Source organism: Callithrix jacchus, chromosome 8 (genome assembly GCF_049354715.1).
Source record: "Callithrix jacchus isolate 240 chromosome 8, calJac240_pri, whole genome shotgun sequence".
NCBI lineage: Eukaryota > Metazoa > Chordata > Mammalia > Primates > Cebidae > Callithrix > Callithrix jacchus.
Window position 1 is genome coordinate 104,710,128 of NC_133509.1, and position 25,883 is coordinate 104,736,010.

At 43.5% G+C, this 25,883-nt stretch overlaps 1 protein-coding gene across 1 annotated transcript; it reads right to left on the reverse strand.

Annotated features, from left to right (window-relative positions):
- Positions 1 to 14,797: 14,797 nt before the first annotated feature.
- LOC118145124 (cbp/p300-interacting transactivator 2-like) lies at positions 14,798 to 15,889 on the reverse strand. Its single transcript, XM_035262189.3, has one exon. The coding sequence runs from the start codon at positions 15,887 to 15,889 to the stop codon at positions 15,119 to 15,121; it is 771 nt and encodes a 256-aa protein (XP_035118080.1). The 3' UTR covers positions 14,798 to 15,118.
- Positions 15,890 to 25,883: the final 9,994 nt, after the last annotated feature.

Below are 25,883 nucleotides of genomic sequence, written 5' to 3' on the forward strand. Positions count from 1 at the left end.
GCCTGGCCAAGATGGTGAAACCCTGTCTCTATTAAAAATACAAAAATTAGCTGGGCATGGTGGCCTGTAATCCCAGCTACTTGGGAGGCTGAGGCAGAGAACCTCTTAAACCTGGGAGGCGGAGGTTGCAGTGAGCTGAGATCGTGCCACTGCACTCCAGCCTGGATGATAGAGCAAGACTCTGTCTAAAAAAAAAGCAAGGGAAAATCTGAGGAAGGGTTCCAGACTGAGGGAGCTAAGAGACATGAATAAAGAGAAATGTAACATGATTCTGAACTGGGTCCTTTTGCGATAAAAGATATTACTGGGACAAAACTCAATGGGGTCTGAGGATTCAATGTGGTAACTTCTGGTTAACTTCTTGATTTGACAGCTGTGGTTATGTAGGAGAAAATCCTTGCTGGTGGGAAACACACATTAAAGTATTGGGAGGGGGTTGGGAAAAATACTCTAAATGCTTCAGGAAATGTTCTCTAAGTTTGTGATTGTTTCTAAACAACATTATTTGGATAATGCACACTTTGAAATGATACGAAATTCTTTCACCCTGGAAATTCTATGTCTTAGTTTCTTCCTGTTGCTATAACCCCATACCTTAGAATAAGTAATTTATAAACAATAGAAAGTTCCCACTGTGCTGGAGGCTGGGAAGTCAAAGGGCAGGGCACCCGCAGATTCGGTGTCTGGTGAGGGCCGCTCTCTGCTTCCAAGATGGCACTTTTCTGGCTGCATCCTCCCCTGATGGTAGGGGCAAAAGGGATGATTCCTACATCCTCATGTGGCAGAAGAGATGGAAGGGCCCAAAGAGGCCTGGCTAGTGCCCTCCAGCACTTTCATAAAGGCATGAATCCCATTTGCCAGGGTGGAACCCTCACGACGTAATCACCTTCCAAAGGCCTCACTTTCTAATACCACACCTTGGGGTTTATGTTCCAACATATAAATTTTGGAGGGACACATACATTCAAACCAGGAATTGCAGGAATTTTTCCTAGCGATACTTTGCTCATGTGTGTAAGTGGGGAAATGCATAGGTATTAGCTAGGCAAGGAGGGTTCCAAATTAAAGGCACAACACCTCATGAACCCTGAAACAGAACATGCTTGGAAGGAGAGAGTGGAGTGAGATGATGATGCTGGGGAACCAGGTAGAGTCTCGTAGGTAGGTCATGAAAAAAGCTGGGCATTGCTGCTGGGCACAGTGGCTCACATCTGTAATCCCAGCACTTTGGGAGGCTGAGGCAGGCAGATCACGAGGTCAGAAGATCGAGACCATTCAGGCTAACACGGTGAAACCCTGTCTCTACTAAACATGCAAAATATTAGACAGATGTGGTGGCACACACCTGTAATCCCAGCTACTTGAGAGGCTGAGGCAGGAGAACCTGGGAGGCAGAGGTTGCAGTGAGCCGAGATCGCGCCACTGTACTCCGGCCTGGGCGACAGAGCCTGACTCCATCTCAAAAAAAAAAAATATTTGGGCATCGCCTAAGAGCAACGGGGAACCATTGCAGGATTGCAGCAAGGGGGGTAAATAGTCTTCTTTCCCCACTGCCATGCCCTTCGCCTGGCAGCCGTCCTCACGCGCAGAAAGCCCAGCTTTGGCTCAGCTCACAGTACCAGAGCACATCCTTCTGCCTGTGCGGACCTGGGTGCTCGCCACCCTCAAGGCCGTGTGTGCAACCCCACCCAGGCTCAGCAGCACCCCCGGGGCCTGCAGCAGAGGCCGGAGGAGGCACCACGGGCAGCTCAGATCCAAGGCCTCAAGGGGGCGCCGGGCGGGCAGGGCCAGGGCCAAGGCAGAGGATCCGAATTCCTCCCTCTGACCGGAAAAAAAGCCACTTTCCCTGGGAAGAACTCGAAGAAGTTGGATGTCCGATCTTGATCTTGGATTTGGGGTCCCGGGCCCGCGGGCTACTCACCGGACCGGGAGCCCACGAAGCAGGGCCGGCTCAGCGCGCTGGCGCCATCTAGTGTCGGATGAGGATGCGGCCCTCTGCAGCTGGAGGGGACACTTGGGCTTGGGGTTGACAAGTTAGCTCCCAGGTTCTGCAAAGCAGGGGTCAGCGGGAAGTCGGGGTGTGACAGCCGGGGCCTCCGGGGAGTGGGGGGGGGGCGACCTAGGAGTTTTTGAGAAACCGACTCCTGCTTGAACTCTGTATTCTGTTTCCTAGAGCTGCCATAACAAATTACCAGTAACTGGGTGGCTTACGGCAGCAGAAGTGTCTTCTCTCACAGTTCTGGAGGCCTGAAGTCGGAGATCAGGGCGTGCGTAGGGCCGTGCCCCTCTGCTGGCTCTAGGGAGAGTCTTTCCTGGCCTCTTTCTAGCTTCCAGCGGCAGCCCGCAGTCCTTGTTGTGGGTTTGGTTACAGATGCCTCACTCCAGCCTCTGCCTTCCTGTATGTCCAGGCTCACGTCTCCTTCTTCCTGTAAGAACACGGTCGTAGGATTAGAGCCCACCCAATCTAGTGGGACTCATCTTAACCTGATCACAGAGGAAAGACTCCATTTCCACCTACGATCACATTCACAGGAAACAGCACTCGGACATATCTTTTCCGGGGTTCACAGTTCCACCCTCTACAGAATCCTTTGGCTCAACAGATGCTCCTGCAAGGTGCCAGGCTGGTGCTGAGGGCTGAGCACACGGGGCTGCTCTGTCCTTGAGGTTCTCACGACTGGCACTAACAGTGTCGTCACTGGTCTCTATCCCCCTTAAACCTTGACTCCTCAGTGCCTAGCAGGACCCCCAGAGGCTCTGTACTTCACTGCACTAGGAAGGAAGGATGGAGGAGGGGCAGGAGAGAGGAAAGAAGAGCTGCGGGAATGATGCAGGGAGACTACTCCTCCCCGGTGAAGGAGGTGCACAGCAGTTGGCTAGGGCTTTACGGAGCAAGTGCTGTTCCAGCTGGGTCTTGAACCAACACTAGTTTGGTTGTCAGGCAGAAGAGATGGGCCAGGGGGAGAGGCCTTCTAGGCAGATCTAACAGGTGGGCAATGCCCAGTTGTGAGTGGAGTCATGAGGTTGCGGAGTATTGGGGAGTGTGAGAATCAGGTGTGGTTGGATGGGAGGGTGTGGGGCGAGGCACTGTCACATGGCCCAGACCTGGAGACTGTAGCTCTATGCTGAAGGGCTTTGAGAGCCATTCTCTTAGCTTGAAGTATCTTGCAGGTGGGCACCCTAGAGGGTTTTAAAGCATGTGCATGAACCAGCGATCCATAGAATATCCTACTTTAGAGATATAAATTATTATTATATTTGAGACAGTGTAGGACTGTGATCTGATCTGATACATGCTGTCCTTTAATATCTGAGTTAAATATGTTACTGGCTCCCAAGAGAGGATTCTTGGATCTCCCGCAGTCCACAGAACAAAGTGAGAGCAAGTTTATGAAGAAAGTAAAGGAGTAAAAGAATGGCTACTACATAGACAGAGCTGTGGCATGGGATGCTCAGCTGACTATATTGATAGTTATTTCTTGAGTATATGCTAAACAAGGGGTGGATTAGTCATGAGATTTCCAGGAAAGGAGTGGGAATTCCTGGAACTGAGGGTTCCTCCTCCTTTTAGACCATATGGGGTAACTTCTGGACATTGCCATGGCATTTGTAAAAGGTCATGGTGCTGGTGGGAGTGTCTTTTAACATGCTAATGCATTATAATTCATGTATAATGAGTAATGAGGATGACCAGCAGTCTCATTATCATCTTCGTTTTGGTGGGTTTTAGCTGGCTTCTTTACTGAATCCTAGTTTATTAGTGGGGTCTTTGTGACCTGTATCTTGTGACCTCCTAGCTCATTCTGTGACTTAGAATGCCTAACTTCTTGGGAGTGCAGCTAAGTAGGTCTCAGCCTTATTTTACCCGGCCCCTATTCAAGATTAGTCATTCTGGTTTGAACACCTCTGACAAACATGTTTATCTTTCTTATAGTTACGAATACGTTTGGATCTATCATATTTGGTATGAGCTCTTTATTGTCTTCTTTTTACTTTTTCCTGTCTTCTTTTGGATTAAAAATGTTATTGATTTTCTACAATCTCTATTTTTCCCTTGGACAAAATCCATAAGATTCTATTTCTATTCTTTTGGAAGTCAATGTTGGGTCTCAGAAATTGATAGCCAAAATATGGCACTTTGACATGCTGGACTAAAGAAGAGGGCTTATGGTCTTTGACCTTCCCCCAACTCCTGTTTCTGAATTCTCTGTTTCTCTCAAAGCACAGAATGAGGCTATTTTCTGAAGTTTCCAGGTGCTTGGGAGTTGATTAAAAAAAAAAAAAAATGAAGTTCCCTTATCTACCTAGAAATCAGATCCCCAAATAGGACCACGATTGCCTTCCTTCCTCTCCCTAAAATCTCATTATCTGTTTAAATATCGTTATCTCAGAAAATTGAGACTGAAGAATGCAACCACACCTGGATTAACTTCTTCACAAGATATTTATTTATTTTCTGAGACAAGGTATCACTCTGTCACCCAGGCTGCAGTGCAATGGCCAAACATGGCTTACTGCAGCCTCAACCTCGCAGGCTCAAGTGATCCTCCTGTCTCAGCCTCCTAAGTAGCTGGGACTATAAGCATGTGCCACCACGCTTAATTTTTTGATATTTTTTGGAGACTGGGTCTCTCCATGTTGCCCAGGCTAGTCTTGAACTCCTGGACTCAAGCAATCCTCCTGCCTCAACCTCCCAAAGTGCTGGGATTACTGGCTTGAGCTACCAAACCTGGTTTTTTTCACAAGATGATGTCTGCCTCTTGGGCACATCCAAATTCCAAAGAGAATTATTTACAAGTTAATTTCTGTTTTCCAGGTCCATTAATTTCCCCCGAAAACCATTTATTCTTACACTCCCCACTTTCCGCTCCCCATTGCAGAGGGTATTTAAGTGTCAGCCATTTGGCTCTATCCTTGAGTTTTCATATTTTGTAGACTTCAGTGTATGTGTTTTCTGTTGTTAACCTGTCTTTTTTTTTATAAGAGTCTCTCTTGTGATTCCTTATAATGAGCACAAAAGAGATTACTCCCTTTCTGCCCCTACATCAGCTAACTTTTTCTTTAAAAAATTGAAGTTATTCATTATTTCTCTTCTCCTCTAAATTTTATAGACTTTGCCTGTCCTGAAAATTTTAAAAATTTGACTTTTGTTATAAATTTTTAATTATATTGCATTATTATCAAATAATATAGTCTTAATAATAAGGATACTTTGGAATTTGTAGAGGCTTCGTTATAGCTTACCAAACTGTTTTAAATTTGAGTATCTCAGAAAGAATGTATATTCCTTTTTTTTTTTTTTGAGACAGAGTTTCACTTTTGTTGCCCAGTCTGGAGTATAATGGTGCGATCTCGGCTCACTGCAACCTCCACCCTTGGCTTCAAGTGATTCTCCTGTCTCAGCCTCCCGAGTTGCTGGGATTACAGGCATGCACCACCAAGCTCGGCTAATTTTGTATTTTTTAGTAGAGACGGGGTTTCTCCACCTTGATCAGCCTGGTCTCGAACTCCCAACCTCAGGTGATCTGCCCACCTTGGCCTCCCAAAGTGCTGGGTGTCCCACCTTGGCCTCCCAAAGTGCTGGGTGTGATTACAGGTGTAAACCACCATGCCCGGCCAAAGAATGCATATTTTTTTCCTCCAGGTATAGAGTGCTATATAGAGCCAATAGCTCAATCTTATTAAGTGTATTGCCCCTATTTTTATTATTTATTTATTTATTTATTTAGAGACAGAGTTTCGCTCTTGTTACCCAGGCTGGAGTGCAATGGTGTGATCTCGGCTCACTGCAACCTCCACCTCCTGGGTTCAGGCAATTCTCCTGCCTCAGCCTCCTGGGTAGCTGGGATTACAGGCACGCGCCACTGTGCCCAGCTAATTTTTTGTATTTTTAGTAGAGACAGGGTTTCACCATGTTGACCAGGATGGTCTTGATCTCGTGATCCACCCGCCTTGGCCTCCCAAAGTGCTGGGATTACAGGTGTGAGCCACTGCGCCCGGCCCCTTTCTTTACTTTTCATGCCAAGCTCTGTTCTTATTTGCTCCATGTGAATGGTTTGTTGCTCAGGCACATGGTCCTCTTTCAAATTAAAATAAAAATGCTGGCAAAGGTTAGAAACAGGTTTGGGTTCATAAAATGGTGGTCGGACACTGAAAAGAGATCTAGTAGTGAAGGATGGCACTTGTTTCAGAATATGGGGAGAGCTTTCTGACATCTGTGGCCTCAGATGTCCACTCCCTGGAGTAGATAAAAACTACATATAGTGCAACTTTTCCACCAGGTGGTGCAGTAAGCACACAGTTCAGTCTCCTCAACTACTTGGGCAAGAATCCAAGATCCCAGTAAGAAATAGAAGGACTGGGGAATTTTCAAAGAAAAATGGGAGGTCCATAGCCAATACCGTGTGTGTGTGTGTGTGTGTGTGTGTGTGTGTGTGTGTGTGTGTACCAGGCCCAGAACCTTATAACAGCAGAATGTGAGATCTGAACTGGATCCTCTGACTTGCTTGTTTTTACAGAGATAATCAATTCAGAGTGATGAAACAGACAAATGCTTTGGTCTGTGCATCCATCCATCCATCTATCCACCTACCCACGCACCCACCTACCCATCCATCCATCCACCCATCCACCAACCCATCCGTCCGTCCATCCATCCATCCAGCCAGCCAGCCATCCACCCACCTACCCATCCACCCACCTACCCATCCATCCATCCATCCACCCATCCACCAACTGATCCACCCATCCATCCATCCATCCATTTACTGAGTGTCACCAAGGACTTGCCAAGGTCACATTGCTGTTTAGTAGCAGAAGTTAGTTGAGAACTAGATCACCTAGAGATAAAATGCAAAATCTTAGAATATCTTCAGATTTTATTATTTACTTTTGGAAGGAGATTTTGTCATTCATTTAAATATCAATACGCTTAATATTTTGTTATTTATTTATTGAGATAGAGTCTCACTCTGTCACCCAGGCTGGAGTGCAATGGTGTAATCTTGGCTCACTGCAACCTCCACCTCCCAGGTTGAAGTGATTCTCCTGCCTCAGTCTCCTGAATAGCTGGGATTACAGGTATACGTCACCATGCCTGGCTAATTTTTGTACTTTTAGTAGAGATGGGGTTTCTCCAGGTTGGCCAGGCTGGTCTCGAATTCCTGACCTCAGGTGATCTGCCCACCTTAGCTTCCCAAAGTGCTGGGATTACAGGCATGAGCCACCGTGGCTAGCTCATTTTATTTTTTTAGATGAAGTCTCACTTTGTTGTCCAGGCTGGAGTATGGTGGTGTGATCTTGGCTCACTGCAACCTCCACCTCAAGAGATTCTCCTGCCTCAACCTCCTGAGTAGCTGGGATAGCAGGCATGCACCACATGCCCCACTAATTTTTGTATTTTTAGTTGAGAAGGATTTCACCATGTTGGTCAGGCTGGTCTTGAACTCCTGACCTTAAGTGATCCACCTGCCTCAGGCTCCCACAGTGCTGGGATTATAGGCATTAGCCACAGTGCCCAGCCCTGTTTAATATTTTAGAAATTCACAGCAGCCAAACAAATAAGAAAGGCATATTGGGGTGTGTGGAGAGGGAAGTATCGTGATGGGGGCAGGACTGGAAGCCCTTGGATCTTACTAGTTCTCCAAGGAAGCAGCTAACAGGTAGCTCCTAAAAAGACACGAACTTACAAATGTAGTATATGCAAGTCAATTGGCTCCTGCATTAGGGGGAAGAGCAATTCTGGAAGGCATTTTTTTGGGAAATTTGAATATGACAATAGGGGAAATTTGAATATGCATATGATATGATGGGATGTTAAATAATAATTGTTAATTTTCTTTCGTATGATAATGGTGTTGTAGTTATATAGGAGAGTGTCTTTATATTTGGGAGATGCATGCTAAAGTGTTGAGAGTGAAGTGTCATGATTATGTGACTTACTTTTAAACTGTTTAGCCAAACACACACATGCACTCACACCCACACAGAGTCATTAAAGCTAATGTGCCAAATTGGTAACAATTGCTGAATCAAAGTGGAACCATAGTTGAAGCCAAATGTGGGACTGTGGGGAACAGGAATGACTGCTGCTGGTGCAGGGGACAGGGGCATGAGGCAACTCCTGGGGGTGGCCAGGTGTCTCCTGCCCTGACTGTTTGGCCAGGTAAGCTGGGCAGAGCCTCAGGGCTGGGACTCTTCTCCAGTGTCCCTGAGTTTCCCACCTGGTTAGCTTCGTTGGCAAAGGACAGGTCTTGGTTGACTGGGCTTTTCCTGGGGAAACCAGCATGTGGTTCTGTGACTTCTTGTTCCTGCTAGTGCCAGCTTCCTGGAGAGCACACAGCTCAGTCATGCCTATCCTCCCCATCCTGGGGACTGAGAAAGCCCATTTTACAGATAAGGACCCTGAGGAGGACTTCGTTATCTTTAGGATGGCAGAATCTCCTCCCAGCAGAGGCTCATTTCTTTTGATGCAAATGCTTTCTTGTTCTGGGGAAACTACAAGCAGCATAAGCATCAGTGGATAATTAGGAGCTGGAGTTTTGATTTGAAGAAAAAGCACTCAGTGTGTAAGTGGTTAGATGGTGAGCTCCCTAAGGAGGCAGACTGGCTGGTACATCTCTTCCCCAGGGTCCAGCACGGTGATTAGCTTGTAGATGGAAGAAGTAATAATAACCACTGTTATGTCAGAAATTGCATGGGAACACCTTCTATGCATTCCTGGGAACCTGGCGTTCTTATTGTCCCCATTTTACTGATGGGGATGGGTTTAGAGAGGTTGCAGAACTTGGCTATGGTTAAAAAGTGGCTGAGGCTGCTATCTACATTTTCACAGCATCCTAAGTGATTCAGGTACAGGTAGTCTCTACCGCTAAGAAATACTTGGTTAAAATACGAGGTATTTTAATTATGTTAGAAAATACTGGGGACTTTGATTTTGCCTTTCTAAGACATCGAGGGTATTAACTTAAGCCTCACTGACTTCACAGTTGGTTTAAGTAGTCTTGTTCCTTAGGCAAGATGAGTGGCCTGGGGTCAGGGACCCCAGGTTCTCCTCCTCACACTCTTACTAGGTAGCTGTGTGACTTTGGTCAGTTACTCACCTCTGGTCCTTTATTTCTTTATTCATAAAGCAAGAGAATTAGATTCGTTGGGCAATTCTCAAACCTTCCTTGTTATTTTTAACTGTGATTCACTGTGAGACATACACTTTACACAGTTTTAAAAACGTGTTCTAATAGCCTTGGTTCTTTCTCTTCCCCTCCTCCCACTCCCTTCCCTTCATATCTGCTCTTCCCCTCTCTTTCTCTTCTTTCTGCTCCATCCTCCTCTTCCCTTTTCCTCTTTCTAGTCTATTTCATTAAAAATAAAGTACAGGTTGAAACCCACTAAAGTGATTTCAAGAGCCACCAAGGGGTTGAGACCCCCCGTTTGGAAATCTTCGGGCCAAATGGACCACTGACATTCTGTGAGTCTGTAACCAATGGTCCTGAGCTCAAATCCCCAGGGGCCAGGCCTGAGGGATGAAGGGTAGGTAGGGAGGAAGCAGGGTGATGTCCTGGTTGGCTCCTACAGCCAGCAGATTGGAAGGCAGATCTCCAGATGCTTTAAAATAAGTCCAAAATACAGCGTCTTAGGTGAAATAGCTCTCAATTTTCAATAGTTAGCAGGTATTAACTCTGGTTTTAAATCCAATATAATAAGTTTGTCATTTTGATTCTTGAACACTGTGTAAGCGAGCTATCGAGTGAGCAAGAGAGAGAGAAACCTCTGTGGCTGGAGGTTTAGTTCTCTATACAAATTATCAATCCTCTTTTTCTTCACCTTTGCCTGCTTGTCCTATATCAAATCAGTTCAGCAGACTCACAACCAGAAAGACCCCAGTGACTAAAACAGGGTGCATGTTTGCTTAATTCACCTCCAGATCCACTCCTCAGCCCTGTCTTGTTTGCAAGCACCCCTCCCTCACTCAGCATGTCTGGGTTAGCTTTGCAACCACAGAGTCACTGGAGGCAAAGAGTGCCTTAGGTAGCAGGAGGTGAAAAGTGCTCCCTGGGAAGAAGGCTTGAATGGATGCCGAAAGGTTAGCAGTGATGTTGTGTGGGCTGGGCTTCCGCGATTGCTTGGATTCTTCTTCTTGCTTATCTATATAGTCTACTTTTATTCCTATGCAGTGCATATATAAAAATGAAAGCAACTTAAACATTCAAAATAAAAAAAGGTTCATTTTGTGAATCTTACTGTCACTGCATCTGAAAGCAAGCAGTGCAACTGGGTGCTTTATTTAAGGTACTGAGCTGGAAGAACCTGTCTGAGGAAGAATCTGTCTGATGAAAAACCCGTCTTTGTCAGACAGGTTTGAGAACACTGGAAATGGCTTTGTTTCCAGGTGTCAAAGAGGGTGGAGATGGGGTTACAGGTGTGGGCATTTCAAAGGCAAAACAAAACACCCAACAGAACCTAGGGAGTCCTTTGGCATTGGTGTGTGTGTGTGTGTGTGTGTGTGTGTATATGCACGCTCGTGCATGCGTGTGCACACATAAGAAAGTGGCGCTTTTGGCAAATGGCCCTGATCTAGTGCAGCAGGGTTGAAATAAGTGCTTGGCTCCTCATAAAACAAAGTTCCTTTCCACAAGGAGACTATAAACAACTTTACATGGTGTGAACCCAGAAAATCAGCACAAGTCTCAGTTAATTTAGAAAGTTTATTTTGCCAAGTTTGAGGACATGCCTGTGACAGCCTCAGGAAGTCCTGACTACATGTGCCCAAGGTGGAGGGGCACAGCTTGAAACATGAGACACCAATCAATCTATGTAAGTAGGACATTGTTCCATCCAGAAAGGCGGGGACAACTCAAAGCAACCGGTCCTCCAACCTCAGGTTTCCAGGTCACAGGTCAATGGTTGACAAATGGCGGCATTCTTTTGAGTTTCTGATAAGTCTTTCCAAAGGAGGCAATCAGAATATATATCTATCTTTGTGAGCAGAGGGATGATTTTGAATACAATGGGAGGCAGGTTTGCCCTGAGCAGTTCCCAGCTTGAAGTAGCCCAAGATATTTTCCTTTCACATTTCCCCTCTTTTCTTTTCTTTTTGGTGATGGAGTCTCACTCTGTTACCCCGCCTGGAGTGCAATGGTGCAATCTCAGCTTATGCAACCTCTGCCTCCTGGGTTCGAGCAATTCTTTTGTCTCAGCAGCCTGAGTAGGTGGGATTACAGGCACGGCCACCATGCCATGCTAATTTTTGTATTTTTTTTTTTTTTTTTTGGTAGAGATGGGGTTTCTCCTTGCTGACCTCATGATCTACCCACCTTGACCTCCCAAAGTGCTGGGATTATAGGCATGAGCCACTGGCTCAGCCCCCTGCCTTTTCTTTTTAAAAGTCTTTTGGAGAAAGAATTTTAGAACAAAATGAGTCAGGTCTCAGGTTCATCTGATCTCTTATGGCTAGAACAGTTTATTCCTAGACAGGTAGATCTCAAAAGCTCATTTTCAGCAGGTTGTGAAGTCTCATGTCCTATGAAGAGAAAATGGGGGGAGGAAAGGAGAAAAACAACAACAAATAAAAGAACAATCCTGGAAAAATTGACATAGGCCACATTACTCTGAAGTTCATACATAGTAGGCAGGTGTGAAAGTGACCTATGTATGTAAATAGGTTGCTGTTACATTCTTCTGAAGTTTAAGTTGTCTGGCGTCAGTTCACAGGGCTTTAAGAAAGCACAGCTTAGTTTTCAGTGACTCCAAGTTAGGCAAAATGGAAAAAAAAGAAGGAAAAAAATTGAAAACACTATTTTGAAGACTTGTAGCCAAGAAAAATTAGAATTTGGTTCAAACTGTAGAAAATAATAAAAATTGAAGATACGTTAGGCAACACTAGAATCTAACAACAGGTGCACTACAGTTTTGAAAAACAATTTTTCTCTCTCCAGTTTCCCATAAAGACAAATCATGTTAGAACTGGTTTGCTTTATTATACTTGGCCTAATTATTTGTATATAGTACAGCAAGAATAATTATTTTTTTACACAGGCTTTTAAATTGGCTTTGATGGAACTTATTTCATAAGAGGAATCTTAGATAAGACTTTTTAAAGCCAAACCCAGCCATGTATTTGTGTCACCACATACCTATAAGTTGAGTGAATTTCCTCTCCTTTTGAGATTCCAAGATAAACCTGGGGCTTCTTCATCTGTCAGGAAGTGACACACTTTACTTACCATAGGTCAGAAACCCTGTACATGGACTGTGTACACAAAATATGAAGCCAGTTTCCCAAGGGCTTTATTGGCTGCATAGGTCAAGTTTGATTCCTTAAAGAAAAGCACATCATTTCAGGCCCGGCATGGTGGCTCATGCCTGTAATCCTAGCATTTTGGGAGGCTGAGGTGGACAGATCATCAGGTCAGGAGTTCAAGACCAGCCTGGCCAACATGGTGAAAACCCGCTCTACTAAAAATACAAAAATTAGCCAGGCATGGTGGTGGGTGCCTGTAATCCCAGCTACTTGGGAGACTGAGGCAGGAGAATTGCTTGAACCCAGGAGGTGGAGGTTGCAGTGAGCCCAGATCCTGTCATTGCATTCCAGCCTGGGTGGCAAGAGTGAGACTCCTTCTCAAAAAAAAAAAAAAAAAAAAGAAAAGAAAAGCATATCATTCCAGTCAAAGCCTTGGTATTATATTCAATTTCTCCAATTGTGTCCTGTTACAAATGAAAACAGATTCTTATTACACTTATGCAAATAATTACATTGCCATAAGTTAAAAATACTCACAAATAGTTTCCAAATTCTGGAGAAATCAAGTGGAGAGAAACAAATATGCTCCAAATTTTGTTCATAGAATTATACTGAACTGTTAAAAGCTGTCAATAGCTCAAAAGAAAAGTTTTAAGACTCTGAAAAACAAAACAAAGGATCAGCAACCATTTTAACAAAAAGTCAAAAATACTAGTTCAGTCTATGCAGCTAATTCCCATTCTGTTTGGTACTCATGAACATTTTAGCTCTCCATGAGTCCTGAAAGTTTTTCCTCTATTCTGATGTCACAATCTCCAAAGTTATCAGAAACCTGCATTCAAGAGCACCTGTCAGAATTTTATAGCTGATTATAAGACCACCTTCTAAAAAGTACCAAAACAAGACAACAATTGTCTGTGGATGAACAAAAAGTTTAGGGCAGCCATAGTCAAAGACACAATTGATGAAGAAATGTGTTACTTCTGTGGCACACAATAATTTGAAAATAATTATGTTTATAACTGATAATGTACACTAAGTTATATCAGAATTACAGGAGTTTCCCCTAATTTTGGAACACATACCAAAAACATGTCTATACAAATACAGCTCAAAGAAAACTCAATACCATTTCACATTTGATAATGCTTCCTGTATAATTTTTGTACCAAATAAGCCAAATTATGTTTTTTTTTGTTGGACTTCAGGGAACCTAAGTATCTTAAAGGATTAATTAGGTCAGTAAAAAAGACCAATAATTTATAATTTAATTTGTAAAGTTTGTCAAATATCAAAGGTTTTAAACACTTGATATCACAGAATAGGATCATGGGTCACTGTAAAATAAGTCATTCATGTCACCAAAGTGATAACTCAAAGATTTTTTTAAAAAAGGAGAAAACCTTTATTCTTTGAGACAGAAGACTAAATTTTCCAAACAGTAAGCACCCTAATAAAAACAGCATTAAGCCAATTAAATTTGTTTTTCAAAATTTTATAAACAATCTATAAATTTTAATATTTAAAATGTTATAAACAATCTATAAAATTTAATATCTTTAATTTTAATTTAAGATAGAACCACTGTAAGCCTTTTATAACCTTTATAACCTTTATTAATGAGTTGGTTAATGCTTCAAGAAAATCTTGTTAATCTGACACAGGCCCATATGCTGGTCTTGCATCAATATGCCTTTAACATTAATGATTAATTTATAGAGAAACTGAACTTATTTTATCATTCAAAATTGGCATTTACAATCTTACATGCCCATCTCTTCCACAATAGTCCCTGGGCCTTGAGGAGTTGAATAGCTTTAATTTCTTGCCCTGTGTCTCAGGAATGCAATTTATTTTGATTGGCATCTTTTATGGGGCCTAAAGATGAGGCTTTAATTGCTGGCAGTGTTTAAGATTTAGCAGGATGTGGTGTCTTTTTTAGACCCAGGAGTCAAAGCCCTGTAACTCAATGTCACAAGAACTTTAAAAGCACATAGAGGAAGATACATGGGTGTAATAACCTTTTTTTTATTTCTTAACTTTTTATTGACATTGGCAAATTAAAATAGAATAAATTAACAAGTATTTTTTCAAAAAAATGTTTTTTACAAAAATACTGTCAAAATTTCCTAAAAAGCTTTCAACACAGTAGTATCTTTTCATGTACTGAATATAACTATTAACACAGTGTCAAAAATGTGGAAGACAGAAACAAAATAAAAATCTGTGAAATGTTTGCCACTGACAACATTCCATACCCTATTATCATCTGTACATATGTAGGGGGAGGGAGAGACAGCCAACTTGAAAGTGAACAGTATGACTTTTCCTGATCCAAAACAGTTTGACCCTCATCTGTTTAATCTTCCAGTTTAGATATTTTAAAAATTAGTCTGTACTCAAATGCATAGTTAAAAAAATGAAGCAAGATGGCAGAGTTTGTGCAGTAATATCTGCCCTTCCAAGTTCATGCAACCAACTAATACAATTTTTCCTTTCTCTCATAAATCTGAATGCAGTTCAGTCATTTGAATCCACAAGATTAAGAAGTTTGCCAAGATTAATATCTAACGGTTGAGCACTGAAGAAAGTGAGGGAAAGGAGTAAAAACAAACAGCAAAAAAGACCAAGTTAGCTAGATATTTCAACTACATAAGGGAGGTTAATGTTAAGGCTGCAAAAACAAAACAAAAACAGGGGGGAAAAGTGGCAGCAATTTTTTTTTAAACCAATTTGTACAAGTTTATAGTTTACTTTATTTCCAAGTTCTCAAACCTTTCAAGATCTGAAAAGTGAGATACTGTGTCTAAGGGAATATTTCTTTTAATTCACACCAAAGAAGTTAGGAGTTTGATTTCTTTCACTGGGGTTTTGATTGAGTCAACAGCTCACTCTGCTGGGCTGCTGTTTGCACACAAAGTCCGTCATAAAATCAAACTCGTTTTGCCTCAGCCAGAGATCAGGCAGCTTCTTGATGTGGTCCAAACCCATTTCTATCACCAAGGACATAAGAACTTCCTTGTTGATAAAATCAGTGTCTATGACATTGGGCGGCAGCATTGCAGCAGGGACATGGGCCATGGAGACAGGCATGTTGCTGCTGCCCGTGCCGCCGCCCGTGCTGCCACCCGAGCTGCTGGGGGTGCTGCTGCCGCTGCTGTGCTTGGGGTTGCAATCTCGGAAGTGCTGGTTTGTCTCATTCATCTGGTGTCCTGCAGCAGGGTGCAAATCTGGCATGTAGTGGTTGTGGGGGTAGGGGTGATGGTTGAAATACTGGTTGTTGAGTTTCTGCAGCTGCATGCTGGCCGGCAGGGAGCCTCCCTGGCTGGCCACTGTGGGGGCCATGAACTGGGAGTTGTTAAACCTGGCCACGGGGGCCAGTGTGCTCAGGGGGTGTCCTCTATTCACAGTCCCTGGCCCCATGGCATGCCTGATGTTGCTTGTGGCATTCATGTTGCCCGTGCTGTACTGTATGTACTCGCCCATCAGGGCATTGAAGGTGTGCTGGTGCTGCTGCTGCTGGTGATGGGGGCTTGGGAACTGCCCCATGCCCATGCGGTGGGCAGGGTGGTGGTGCAGCCCATTGGTGCCATTGGGGAAGCACCCGTGGTTCGTGGCCATCATATAGTGTGCCATTTCCAGTCCTTCCATTTTTGCAATTTCTGCTCTGAAGACCGAGGGTGGGATCATTGGGTCCAGGACTGGCTCAGCAGCACATAGATGGGGTCTTTCTGGTGGGCAGGGTGCTTTGCTGTTGCAATGTTGGCGCCGAGGTCTTGCAGCAGCTGTTGGGGCAGATTCAAAGCTGTTCCCTTTTATTTCCCCTCCACTGCTCTCATAGCTCGGTAGGAGAGCCCAGCAGCTGCCAACAATGAGCTGTCAATAACTTTAATTAAGAAAATATGTTGGAATCTCACTCTGTTGCCCAGGCTAGAGTGCAGTGGCATGATTTTGTTAATAACTTTAATTAAGAAAATATGATGGAATCTCACTCTGTTGCCCAGGCTAGAGTGCAGTGGCATGATTTTGGCTCATTGTAATTTCCATCTCCTGGGTTCAAGTGATTCTCCTGCTTCGGCTTCCTGAGTAGTTATGACTACAGATGTGCGCCACCATGCTTGGCTAATTTTTGTATTTTTAGTAGAGATGGGGCTTTGCCATGTCAGCCAGGCTGGTCACAAACTACTGACCTCAAGTGATCCACCTGTCTTGACCTCCTAAAGTGCTGGGATTACAGGTGTGAGCCGCTGCATTTAGCCAAGAAAAATTTTTTATCTGTTTTTGCCCTAAGTGAACCAAAACTTAATAATAATATGACAACTTGTTTTTTTTTTTTTTTTTTTAACATAAATCCTCTTATTGTTACTTATGCTGACCATTAATGACATGCTTGGACTTTCTGGTTTGTCCTGAAAATCCCTCCTTCTTAAACAACCAGTCATTTTATTTTAGGATTACATTTATCATACAAAATTCTTTCTCATATAAAATTATTTTTCTTTAAGCTTTCTTAACACAAAAAATACATCTTTATTTTTATAACTTTCTTTACATCTCTTTTTATTTTGTTTCCTTTAACCTTATTTCATACATAACCTTTAAATTAGCTTTGAATTAGACAAACTTGTTCACCATTTTTTAAAAAGGATACACTTTTTTTTTTTAGCAAGAATGTTTTCCTACAGAATATATTTATTGGAAAATATACAAATAATAAAATATCTTATTTAATTTAACTTTATATTCTGAATTATGACCAGTTTGTCTACAAGTATTTATCCCATTCCATTTAATTATTTTGTTTTAATTTTTTACCTAGATTATTTATACAGTGCCAAAAAGGGGGTCATTCTCCTTGTTTTCTCCTCATTCTTAGATTGTTTGTTTCACACTTCTTTTTATTTCTTAAAAGGAGAAACTGAGCTGTAGTCTAGGATTTTTGCATGGTAGATTGACATGTGCTGCTTGTGAGCAGGACTCCACATTCTGTCACCACTGAGTTGTTTCCACCCTTTTGCATGTTTCAGTTTCTCTCTTGAGAGGTCGACGTTGGAGAGGGCTCAAAATGCCATGTGATCAGCCCTTATATGTGTTTCCTGGACAAGCCATTTTTTTGTTTTTTTGTTTGTTTGAGATGGAGTCTCACTCTGTCACCAGGCTGGAGTGCAATGGTGCGATCTTGGTTCACTGCAACCTTTGTCTCCCAGGTTCAAGCAATTCTCCTACTTCAGCTTCCCAAATAGCTGGAACTAGAGGTAGGTGTCACCACACCTAGCTATTTTTTGTATTTTTAGTAGAGATGGGGTTTCACCATGTTGGCCAAGACGGTCTCGATCTCTTGACTTCATGATCTGCCCACCTTGGCCTCCCAAAGCTAAGTGGATTACAGGTGTGAGCCACCACACTGGGCCGACAAGCCATTTTTAAAATTAATTTTTGTTGGGGATTTCCAGGCAGGGCTGCTGCCCATAGCATGGGGTCAAACCCCAGATACTCCCACCAGGCCCACAGTCACCCAGGAGCACCTTTCAGCTGGGAGGAGCAAAATGCCCTTTCTTTTTGGAGCTGAGAAAACTCAGTCTCTCTCACTAATGTATGAAAACAACAGTTCAGTTCTTCATGCAAATACACATAGACAAACCAAATTAAGATTAAATTTGGGAGAAAAAGCAATAGAGAAGATCCTTTAGAATGCACCTCTGAACTAGAATTAGGACAACAACTTTAGATGGAAACAAACAACAACAAAAAACCTCTCAACAATATGATCATTGAGCACTCTAATGGCAAGGAGAAATTAAGGCCAGCTGGTTTTTAATCTTAATTTTAGCCAAGACCAACCCCAATTCGGTTTCTTACCTAGGGATGGGCCTCAGGCTGAAGACTGCTCTCTATCATCCTAGAAGCAGGAAAACAAACAAAACAAACAAACTTATCTTCCCTGTTGGAAGTGAGCTCAATCTCAATTAGGGAGTTACCTGCCTTCCACTGTCATGGGAGCAGGAAAAACTTGTTTTCCTTTTGTTGGAAGCAAGTAAAACTCAAAAAAAAAAAAAAAAAAAAAAAAAAAAGAGTTGCACAGCAAAATAAATGTAGGATCTCGATCAAATTTTGGGAGAACAAGGATTCTCTGGAGGGGGTGCTCTCAGACCTAAACAAATTGTCCTACTGATTTGAGCCATAAAGTTAACTCATGCTGATACCAGGGACTGATAGATTTGTCAAAGGTCAGGGACATCTCCACTCAGAATCCTTTCATGGCTACCAAAATGTGAACCCAGAAAATCGGAGACAGGTCTCAGGGGCCCAAGATATTTTCCTTTCACAATGGAAAACAGAACAAAGTCCAGGATCAAAGCCCTGACTGAATCAAAAAAAAAATTCTTAGATAAGGAAAGCAATGATTATGACAAAAAGAGAGTCTTTAGTTCTGAGAAATTTGCTGAGAGTCTTAGGACTTGTTGAGAGTCAAGGATCCTTTATGATGCTTTTTGTTTGTTTGTTTTGAGACAAGGTCCCACTCTGCCACCAGGCTGGAGTGCAGTGGCGCAATCATGGCTCAATGCTGCCTCAACTTCCCAGGCTCAGGTGATCCTCCTACCTCAGCCTCCTAAGTAGCTGGGACTACAGGTGCATGCCACCCATGCCTGGCTAATTTTTGTATTTTTTGTAGGGATGGGGTTTCATCATATTGTCCAGGCTGATCTCAAACTCCCAGGCTCAATTGATCTACCCACTTTACCCTCCCAAAGCACTGGGATTACAGGTGTGAACCACCATGCCTGGCTGCTTTTGATATTTAACACCAGTGACACAGTGCTGAGAAACCTCGTTCTCTAAAATCATGGACAATGAGAAGCGTTCCTATCAGAAATCTTTTCAATGAGCATGGAACATCCCATCCTTGCCTGAAAGTTCTGAGCTATGAAGGTCGTTGTCATACGCAGCAACTTCGAAATTCGACTTAGGTGTAGCATTTCAGATAAGGGGTTTTTGAATGCAGCATTTCACATTTAGCTTAATTTTGTAGTTGCTGGGGAAGGTGGTCCTGAATTCACTTCCTAGCTCAGCTGACAAAGTTTCTAACAGAACTTCCACCAATGTTTTCAAGGGGTTGTGGCCAAGGCCACACAACCTGTCTCCTTTTCCACTATTACGTATTTTTTTTAACTAGTGATACCCTTGTTCCTCCTGCCTCCTGAACAAATATTCCTGAGAAACCCAACTGCCAAACTGTCCCTGCTTCACTATGACACTCAACCCAGAGCTGCTCCTGCTTCCCCTTGTTCAATCCCCAAATCATTCAGCATAAGCTCCGAACCCCATTAAAATCTTTCTTCATTCCCTTATGAGGAGATGCCCATGGATGGTCATAGTATGTGTCTTTCCTTACCACCCTAACTTTTTAAACTGTGGGTATGTTGGCCCGGTGTGGTGGCTCATGTCCCTGTAATTCCAGCACTTTGGGAGGCTGAGATGGACGGATCACTTAAGGTCAGGAGTTTGAGACCAGCCTGGCCAACACGGTGAAACTCCGTCTCTGTTAAAAATAGAAAAATGAGCTGGGCATGGTGGTCCCATGTCTGTAATCCCACTATTTTACTTAGGAGGCTGAGGTATGAGACTTCCTTGAACCTGGGAGGCAGAGGTTGGAGTGAGCCAAGATTGCACTACTGCACTCCAGCCCGGGAAACAGAGTGAGACGCTGTCTCAAAAAAAAAAAAAAAAAAAAGCAGCTGCCATTTACTGAGCCTTTTCTGTGTACAAGGCACATGTTTAAAGTCTTTATGTTTTGCACATGTAGCAGGGCCAGAGTCAAGAGCCTGATACTCCTTTGTTGTGGTCGGTACCTCCAGAGAAGCCGTACATTGAGCTCCTGTATCTGTCACTGTTTCCCACGTATGAAAGAATTTGACCAACAGACAGGTTTCTGTAGAGACAACTGGGGAAAAACTGGCCACCAGCTTTTTATTTTATTTTATTTTTAGAGACAGAATCTTGCTCTGTCACCCAGGGTGGAGTGCAGTGGCATTGCCACGGCTCATTGCAACCTCTATCTCCCACACTCAGGGGATCCTTTCATCACAGCCTCCCAAGAAGCTGGGACTACAGGCATGTGCCACCCTACTTGCCTAATTAAAAAAATTTTTTTTATAGAAATGGGGTCTCCCCATGTTGCCCAGGCTGGTCTTGAACTCCTAGGCTCTGTGATAGAATATATTTGCCGGGAAGAACAAAAAAAAAAAAAAATAGAAGAAGAAGAAAATAAGAACTCCTAGGCTCAAGTGATCCACCCACCTTGGCCTCCCAAAGTGCTGGAATCACAGGTGTGAGCCACCATGCACAGTTGGCCACCAACTTGGATGTAAATGTGACATGGACTAGTTAGAAGAGTGATCCAGAAATTGAAGTGTGCACAAGAATCACCTGGAGCAGCTGTTAAAAGGCAGATTTCTAGGAAGCCACTGCCCCAACCCCACCCCCGGCAGTTAAAGCAAATTTTCAGACACATTTATTACAAATACATGTCAAAGTTTTGTTTCAAACTAACTGCAAGGCAGGAGGCTTTCTAAAAGAAGCAGACATGAACCCAAAGATTTCTCTCTGGGCAGAGACTTTTTTTTTGAGAGAGAGGGTCTCACTCTGTCACCCAGGCTGGCCTACAGTGGTGCAATCACAGCTCACAGCAGCCCCAACCTCCTGGGTTCAGAGTCTTCCTGCCTCAGCTTCCCAAGTAGCTGGGACTATAGGCCTGTGCCACCCGCCCAGCTGATGTTTATTTTTTTTAGTGATTAGGTCTTGCTGTGTTGCCCAGGCTGGTCTCAAATTCCTGAGTTCAAGTAATTCTCCCACCTCCATCTCTCAAACTGCTGGGATTACGGGTATGAGCCACCTCACCTGGTTTGGGCAGGGACGTTTTAAAAGGAAAAATAAGAATGTTTAAATATTTACTGGCCAATATGGAACTACAAGCCGCATGTGACTCTTGAGAACTTGAAATGTGGCTAGTCTGAATTGAGATGTGCTAGAAGTGTAAAATACACACCAGATTTCAAAGACTTAATTGGTAAAAATGTGAAGTATCCCATTAGCTACTTCTATATTTATTATATATTGAAATGATAATATTTTGGATATATCCAATTAAGGAAAATATATTATTCAAAATTAATTTCACTAGTTTTATTTTACTTTTTTTTTTTTTTGAGACGGAGTTTCGCTCTTGTTACCCAGGCTGGAGTGCAATGGCACGATCTTGGCTCACCGCAACCTCTGCCTCCTGGGTTCAGGCAATTCTCCTGCCTCAGCCTCCTGAGTAGTTGGGATTACAGGCACGCGCCACCATGCCCAGCTAATTTTTTTTTGTATTTTTAGTAGAGATGGGGTTTCACCATGTTGACCAGGATGGTCTCGATCTCTTGACCTCATGATCCACCTGCCTTGGCCTCCCAAAGTGCTGGGATTACAGGCTTGAGCCACGGCGCCCTGCCTTATTTTACCTTTTTTGTTGTTGTTGTTGTTGTTTTTGAGACGGAGTTTCGCTCTTGTTACCTAGCCTAGAGTGCAATGGCGCGATCTCGGCTCACTGTAACCTCCGCCTCCTGGGTTCAGGCAATTTTCCTGCCTCAGCCTCCTGAGTAGCTGGGATTACAGGCACGCGCCACCATGCCCAGCTAATTTTTTGTATTTTTAGTAGAGACGGGGTTTCACCATGTTGACGATCCACCCGCCTTGGCCTCCCAAAGTGCTGGGATTACAGGCTTGAGCCACCGCGCCCGGCCTATTTTACCTTTTAAAAGATATGGCTGATTGGGTGCAGTGGCTCATGCCTGTAATCCCAGCACTGTGGGAGGCCAAGGCAGGCCAATTGCTTGAGTCCAGGAGTTGGAGACCAGCCTGGGCAACGTAGCAAAACCCCATCTCTACAAAAAATACAAAAATTAACCAAGCATGGTGGCACATCTGTAGTCCCACATACTGGGGAGGATGAAGTGGGGAGGATTGGTTGAGGGTGGGAGGCAGAGGCTGCAGTGGGCCCAGATCGTGCCACTGCACTCCAGCCTGGGTAACAGTTAGACCTTGTCTCAAAAAAAGATATAGCCATTAAAAAATTTTAAATTATATATGTGGCTTGCATCTGTGTTTTACATTATGTTACTATTGGACAGTGCTAGTTTAGAGAATCATTGCTAGACTAGAGACCAGAGGGGGAAAAAGAATGTCTGGTTAAAGATCATCAGAGCTCTTCTAGAATTGGTGAAAGATCGTTAGGCTCCTCCCAAAGCCACAGTTAGCTGGATGAGGCTCCTAGAAAGGGATCTTAAACCCATTAAAGTCTATTAGAAAATTGTTCAGTTGGGAATGTAAATTGTTTGTTGGGAATGTAAAATTCTTCTGGGAAGCAACAGCTATTTACACCAACCACAGCGTCTACTCCAGCTTAGCTTTGGACAGTTTCTTTCAAAGCCTTCAGAGAATCTGATTCTGTGGTTTAAGGAAGGCCTAGAAATTGCACTGTTAACCAGACCTTCCAATGGGTCCAACTCTGGTGGGTCTCTGAGTTTGAGAATCAGTGACATTGAAAGTGCTTCTATAGGCTTGGTGACCCACCGCAAAAGAGAGAGGTGCCAAAAGAGGGCATGAAATATCCCTTTGAGAAAAGCCATCTGCTTCACAGAATGTCATCTGATGAGGGAAGTGGGGGACAGGATTAGTGTGAGGCCAGGTGTTTGTACTCTCCCCGGGGTTGGGTAGGGTAACTCCCGTAACACTCACCCTTTTGAGCCCACTTCCCTGTGTTAGCCTGTTGAACTCCTTGGCGCAGGCCTTTGGTCTTCCAATCTTATTGTTCATCTGCTCTTTAAGTGTCCAAGAGAGAATACAGTCATGGGTTCTTGGTTTCTGTTTCTGGTTGGGCTAGTAAAACCCCTTCCTCATTCCTCTTTTCTGCTTATCACTAGAGACAGAAACTAAAAACCCTGGCTTCAGGATGCCAAAAGGCTAAAACAAAACAAAACAGTATTGATATTTCAGAATAAAGCCATTATATCACTCTGTTAAATAAATCCATTGAGACCTGCATACCATCATCATTTTTTTCTTTTCTTTTCTTTTCTTTTTGAGACAGAGTCTTGCTCTGTCACCAGGTGCCAGGCTGGAGTGCAGTGGCGTGATCTCGGCTTACTGCAACCTCCGCCTCATATCTCTTAATGAGCTTTTAAAATATAACTGTGAATAAATAATATTCATTGGGAGAAAGATATTTATACATACAAGTGCTAAGAAACATTTATGTTAATATAAACAGGTATGTGGGGATGGATGGACTTTAGTTAAAGCAATGTCACTCAATTTTTAAAATTCCTTGAATGATTAAAAAAAATCATACTTGATACATTAGCCAGCAACTTGGTTATGTCTGTTTTTTTGTTTTGTTTTGTTTTGTTTTTTTGAGGTGGGCATGGTGGCGTGTGCCTATAATCTCAGCTACTCAGGAAGCTGAGGCATGAGAATCACTTGAACCTGGGAGGCGGAGATTGCACCACTGCACTTGAGCTTGAGTGACAGTGAGACTCTGTCTCAAAAAAAAGAGACACCTGGAACATGGGAGAGTTCACCATCAAATTGAATTAGGGAAGAGTTCTTTTCGAAGTGGAGGATCTAGAATGGTAGGTGGTGGGTCCCTTAAAATGGAATCCCAGGCACCGCTTGGAAAGGCTTGCTGTGTTCCCCAGGGGTTCACATAACCCAGGCATTCACACACAGGCATGCTGAAAACCGCAGGTGCTACAGTTAAGAGCTTGACCTACTGAAGAGGAGGTGGAAGCTGCTTTTCATAAACCAGAGCTGCCTTGACATTCTGTTGGTTTCCTTTAGAGAGACTGGCTCCTGGGCCTTATTTCCCTCTTGTGTAACAAATTTCTTTCCTAAACTTCTCTGGATATGTCCTTAAGTTTTTCTTTAGCCTACATCTAGAACTTTTTTTTTTTTTGAGACAGGGTCTCGCTCTGTTACACAGGTGAGAATGTAGAGGCATGATCACAGCTCACTGCACCTTGGACTCCTAAGCTCAAGTGATCCTCCCACCTCAGCCCCCTGAGTAGCTGAGACCACAAGTGCAGACCCCTCACCTGGCTAATTTTTGGATTTTTTGTAGAGATGAGGTCTCACTATGTTGCCTGAGCTGGTCTTAAACTCCTGGGCTCAAGTGATCCTCCAACCTTGGCCTCCCAAAGTGCTGGGATTACAGGCCTGAACCACTGGGCTCAGCACTACATTCAATATTTATTTGTTTGTAACATAGTAAAAATTTGAGGCTCTTTGGGATAAGCTGCTTGGGTTCAAATGCATACTTGTTATTGAAATTTGGAAAGTTCTTTTCTTTTTTTGAGACAGAGTTTCACTTTGTTACCCAGGCTGGAGTGCAGTGGCGCAATCTCAGTTTACTGCAGCCTCCACCTCCTGAGCCAAAGCAATCCTCCTGCCTCAGTCCCCTGGAGTTGAGACTATAGGCACATGCCACCACTCCGACTCGTTTTTTGTAGAAACAGGGTTTTACCATGTTGCCCAGGCTGGTCTCAAACTCCTGAGCTCAAACAATCCGCCTGCCTCGGCTTCCCAAAGTGCTGGGATTACAGGCTTGAGCCACTGTGCCCTGCCTGGAAGTTATTTTCTAAGCCTCAGTCTTCTCTTATGAAAGTTTGTTGTTTTGGGGAAGTAAGTAGTTCAATGCACGCAAAGTTCTGAGCATGTGTCAGGGACAGTAAGCACTTAATAAATGTGAGCTATTATTATTGGTATGTGATCTAAATTTGGCCTGCCTTTTAAATCTCCCCAGGACAGGCAGTGCTCATAAAATGCTTTGAGACTCAAAAGATAAATCACTCTACAAAGTCTCCAGCCCTGTTGTTACCATCATGCTACTCTGCTCCTTATTAGCCCCATTTTCCCCGGGGAAGGTTGAGTAAGAGAGGCGTGTGCTGAGTGTCACAGGGCTGTGGGGAGTGTCAGAGCCTCAGAAACTAAGCAGGGCATCCACAGTGTCTGAGCCCCTCACCCTAAGCTCGGTTTCCATTTTAGCCTCTGCTTGCCTGGCCAAGGCACTCAGCTCCACTCTGTGCACTCCTCTATTCCTTACCAGAGTGGACCTTGGCCCAGTGGAAGAGCTCTTGGGCTTGAATCCTACGTTATCACTAATAGCTATTAAACTTGGGAAACAAACTTCTCAGAATATATTTCCTCTACCATAAAATAGCATTAGCAGTACCTCTCTTAGGGATGTTGAGGGGGTCAAATGAAAGAAGGCTATGGAACTCCTTGGACTGTACCTGGGCACATAGCAGGCCTCTGATTACGCCTGAATGTTACAATTATAGTAGGTCAGCATTAGGATATCTTTTTGCACCTAGTCATGCAAGGAAAATAGGCATGACTCGGGCAGATAAGACTAAGTGTCTTTGCCAAAGAAGGGCCTAGTGCTGGTAGATAAGCTGGTTTGGCCTGCTTTGACGAAAGGTTGGCGGGTGCTTGGGAATTGAATCTAGGACTGTCAGGGCCATTTTGAAGTTGAGCTGCTTATTTATTCAACGTTCGGTATGTCACCCTTGTTGACAATAACCCTCAGAAACATCATCCTCATCTATGA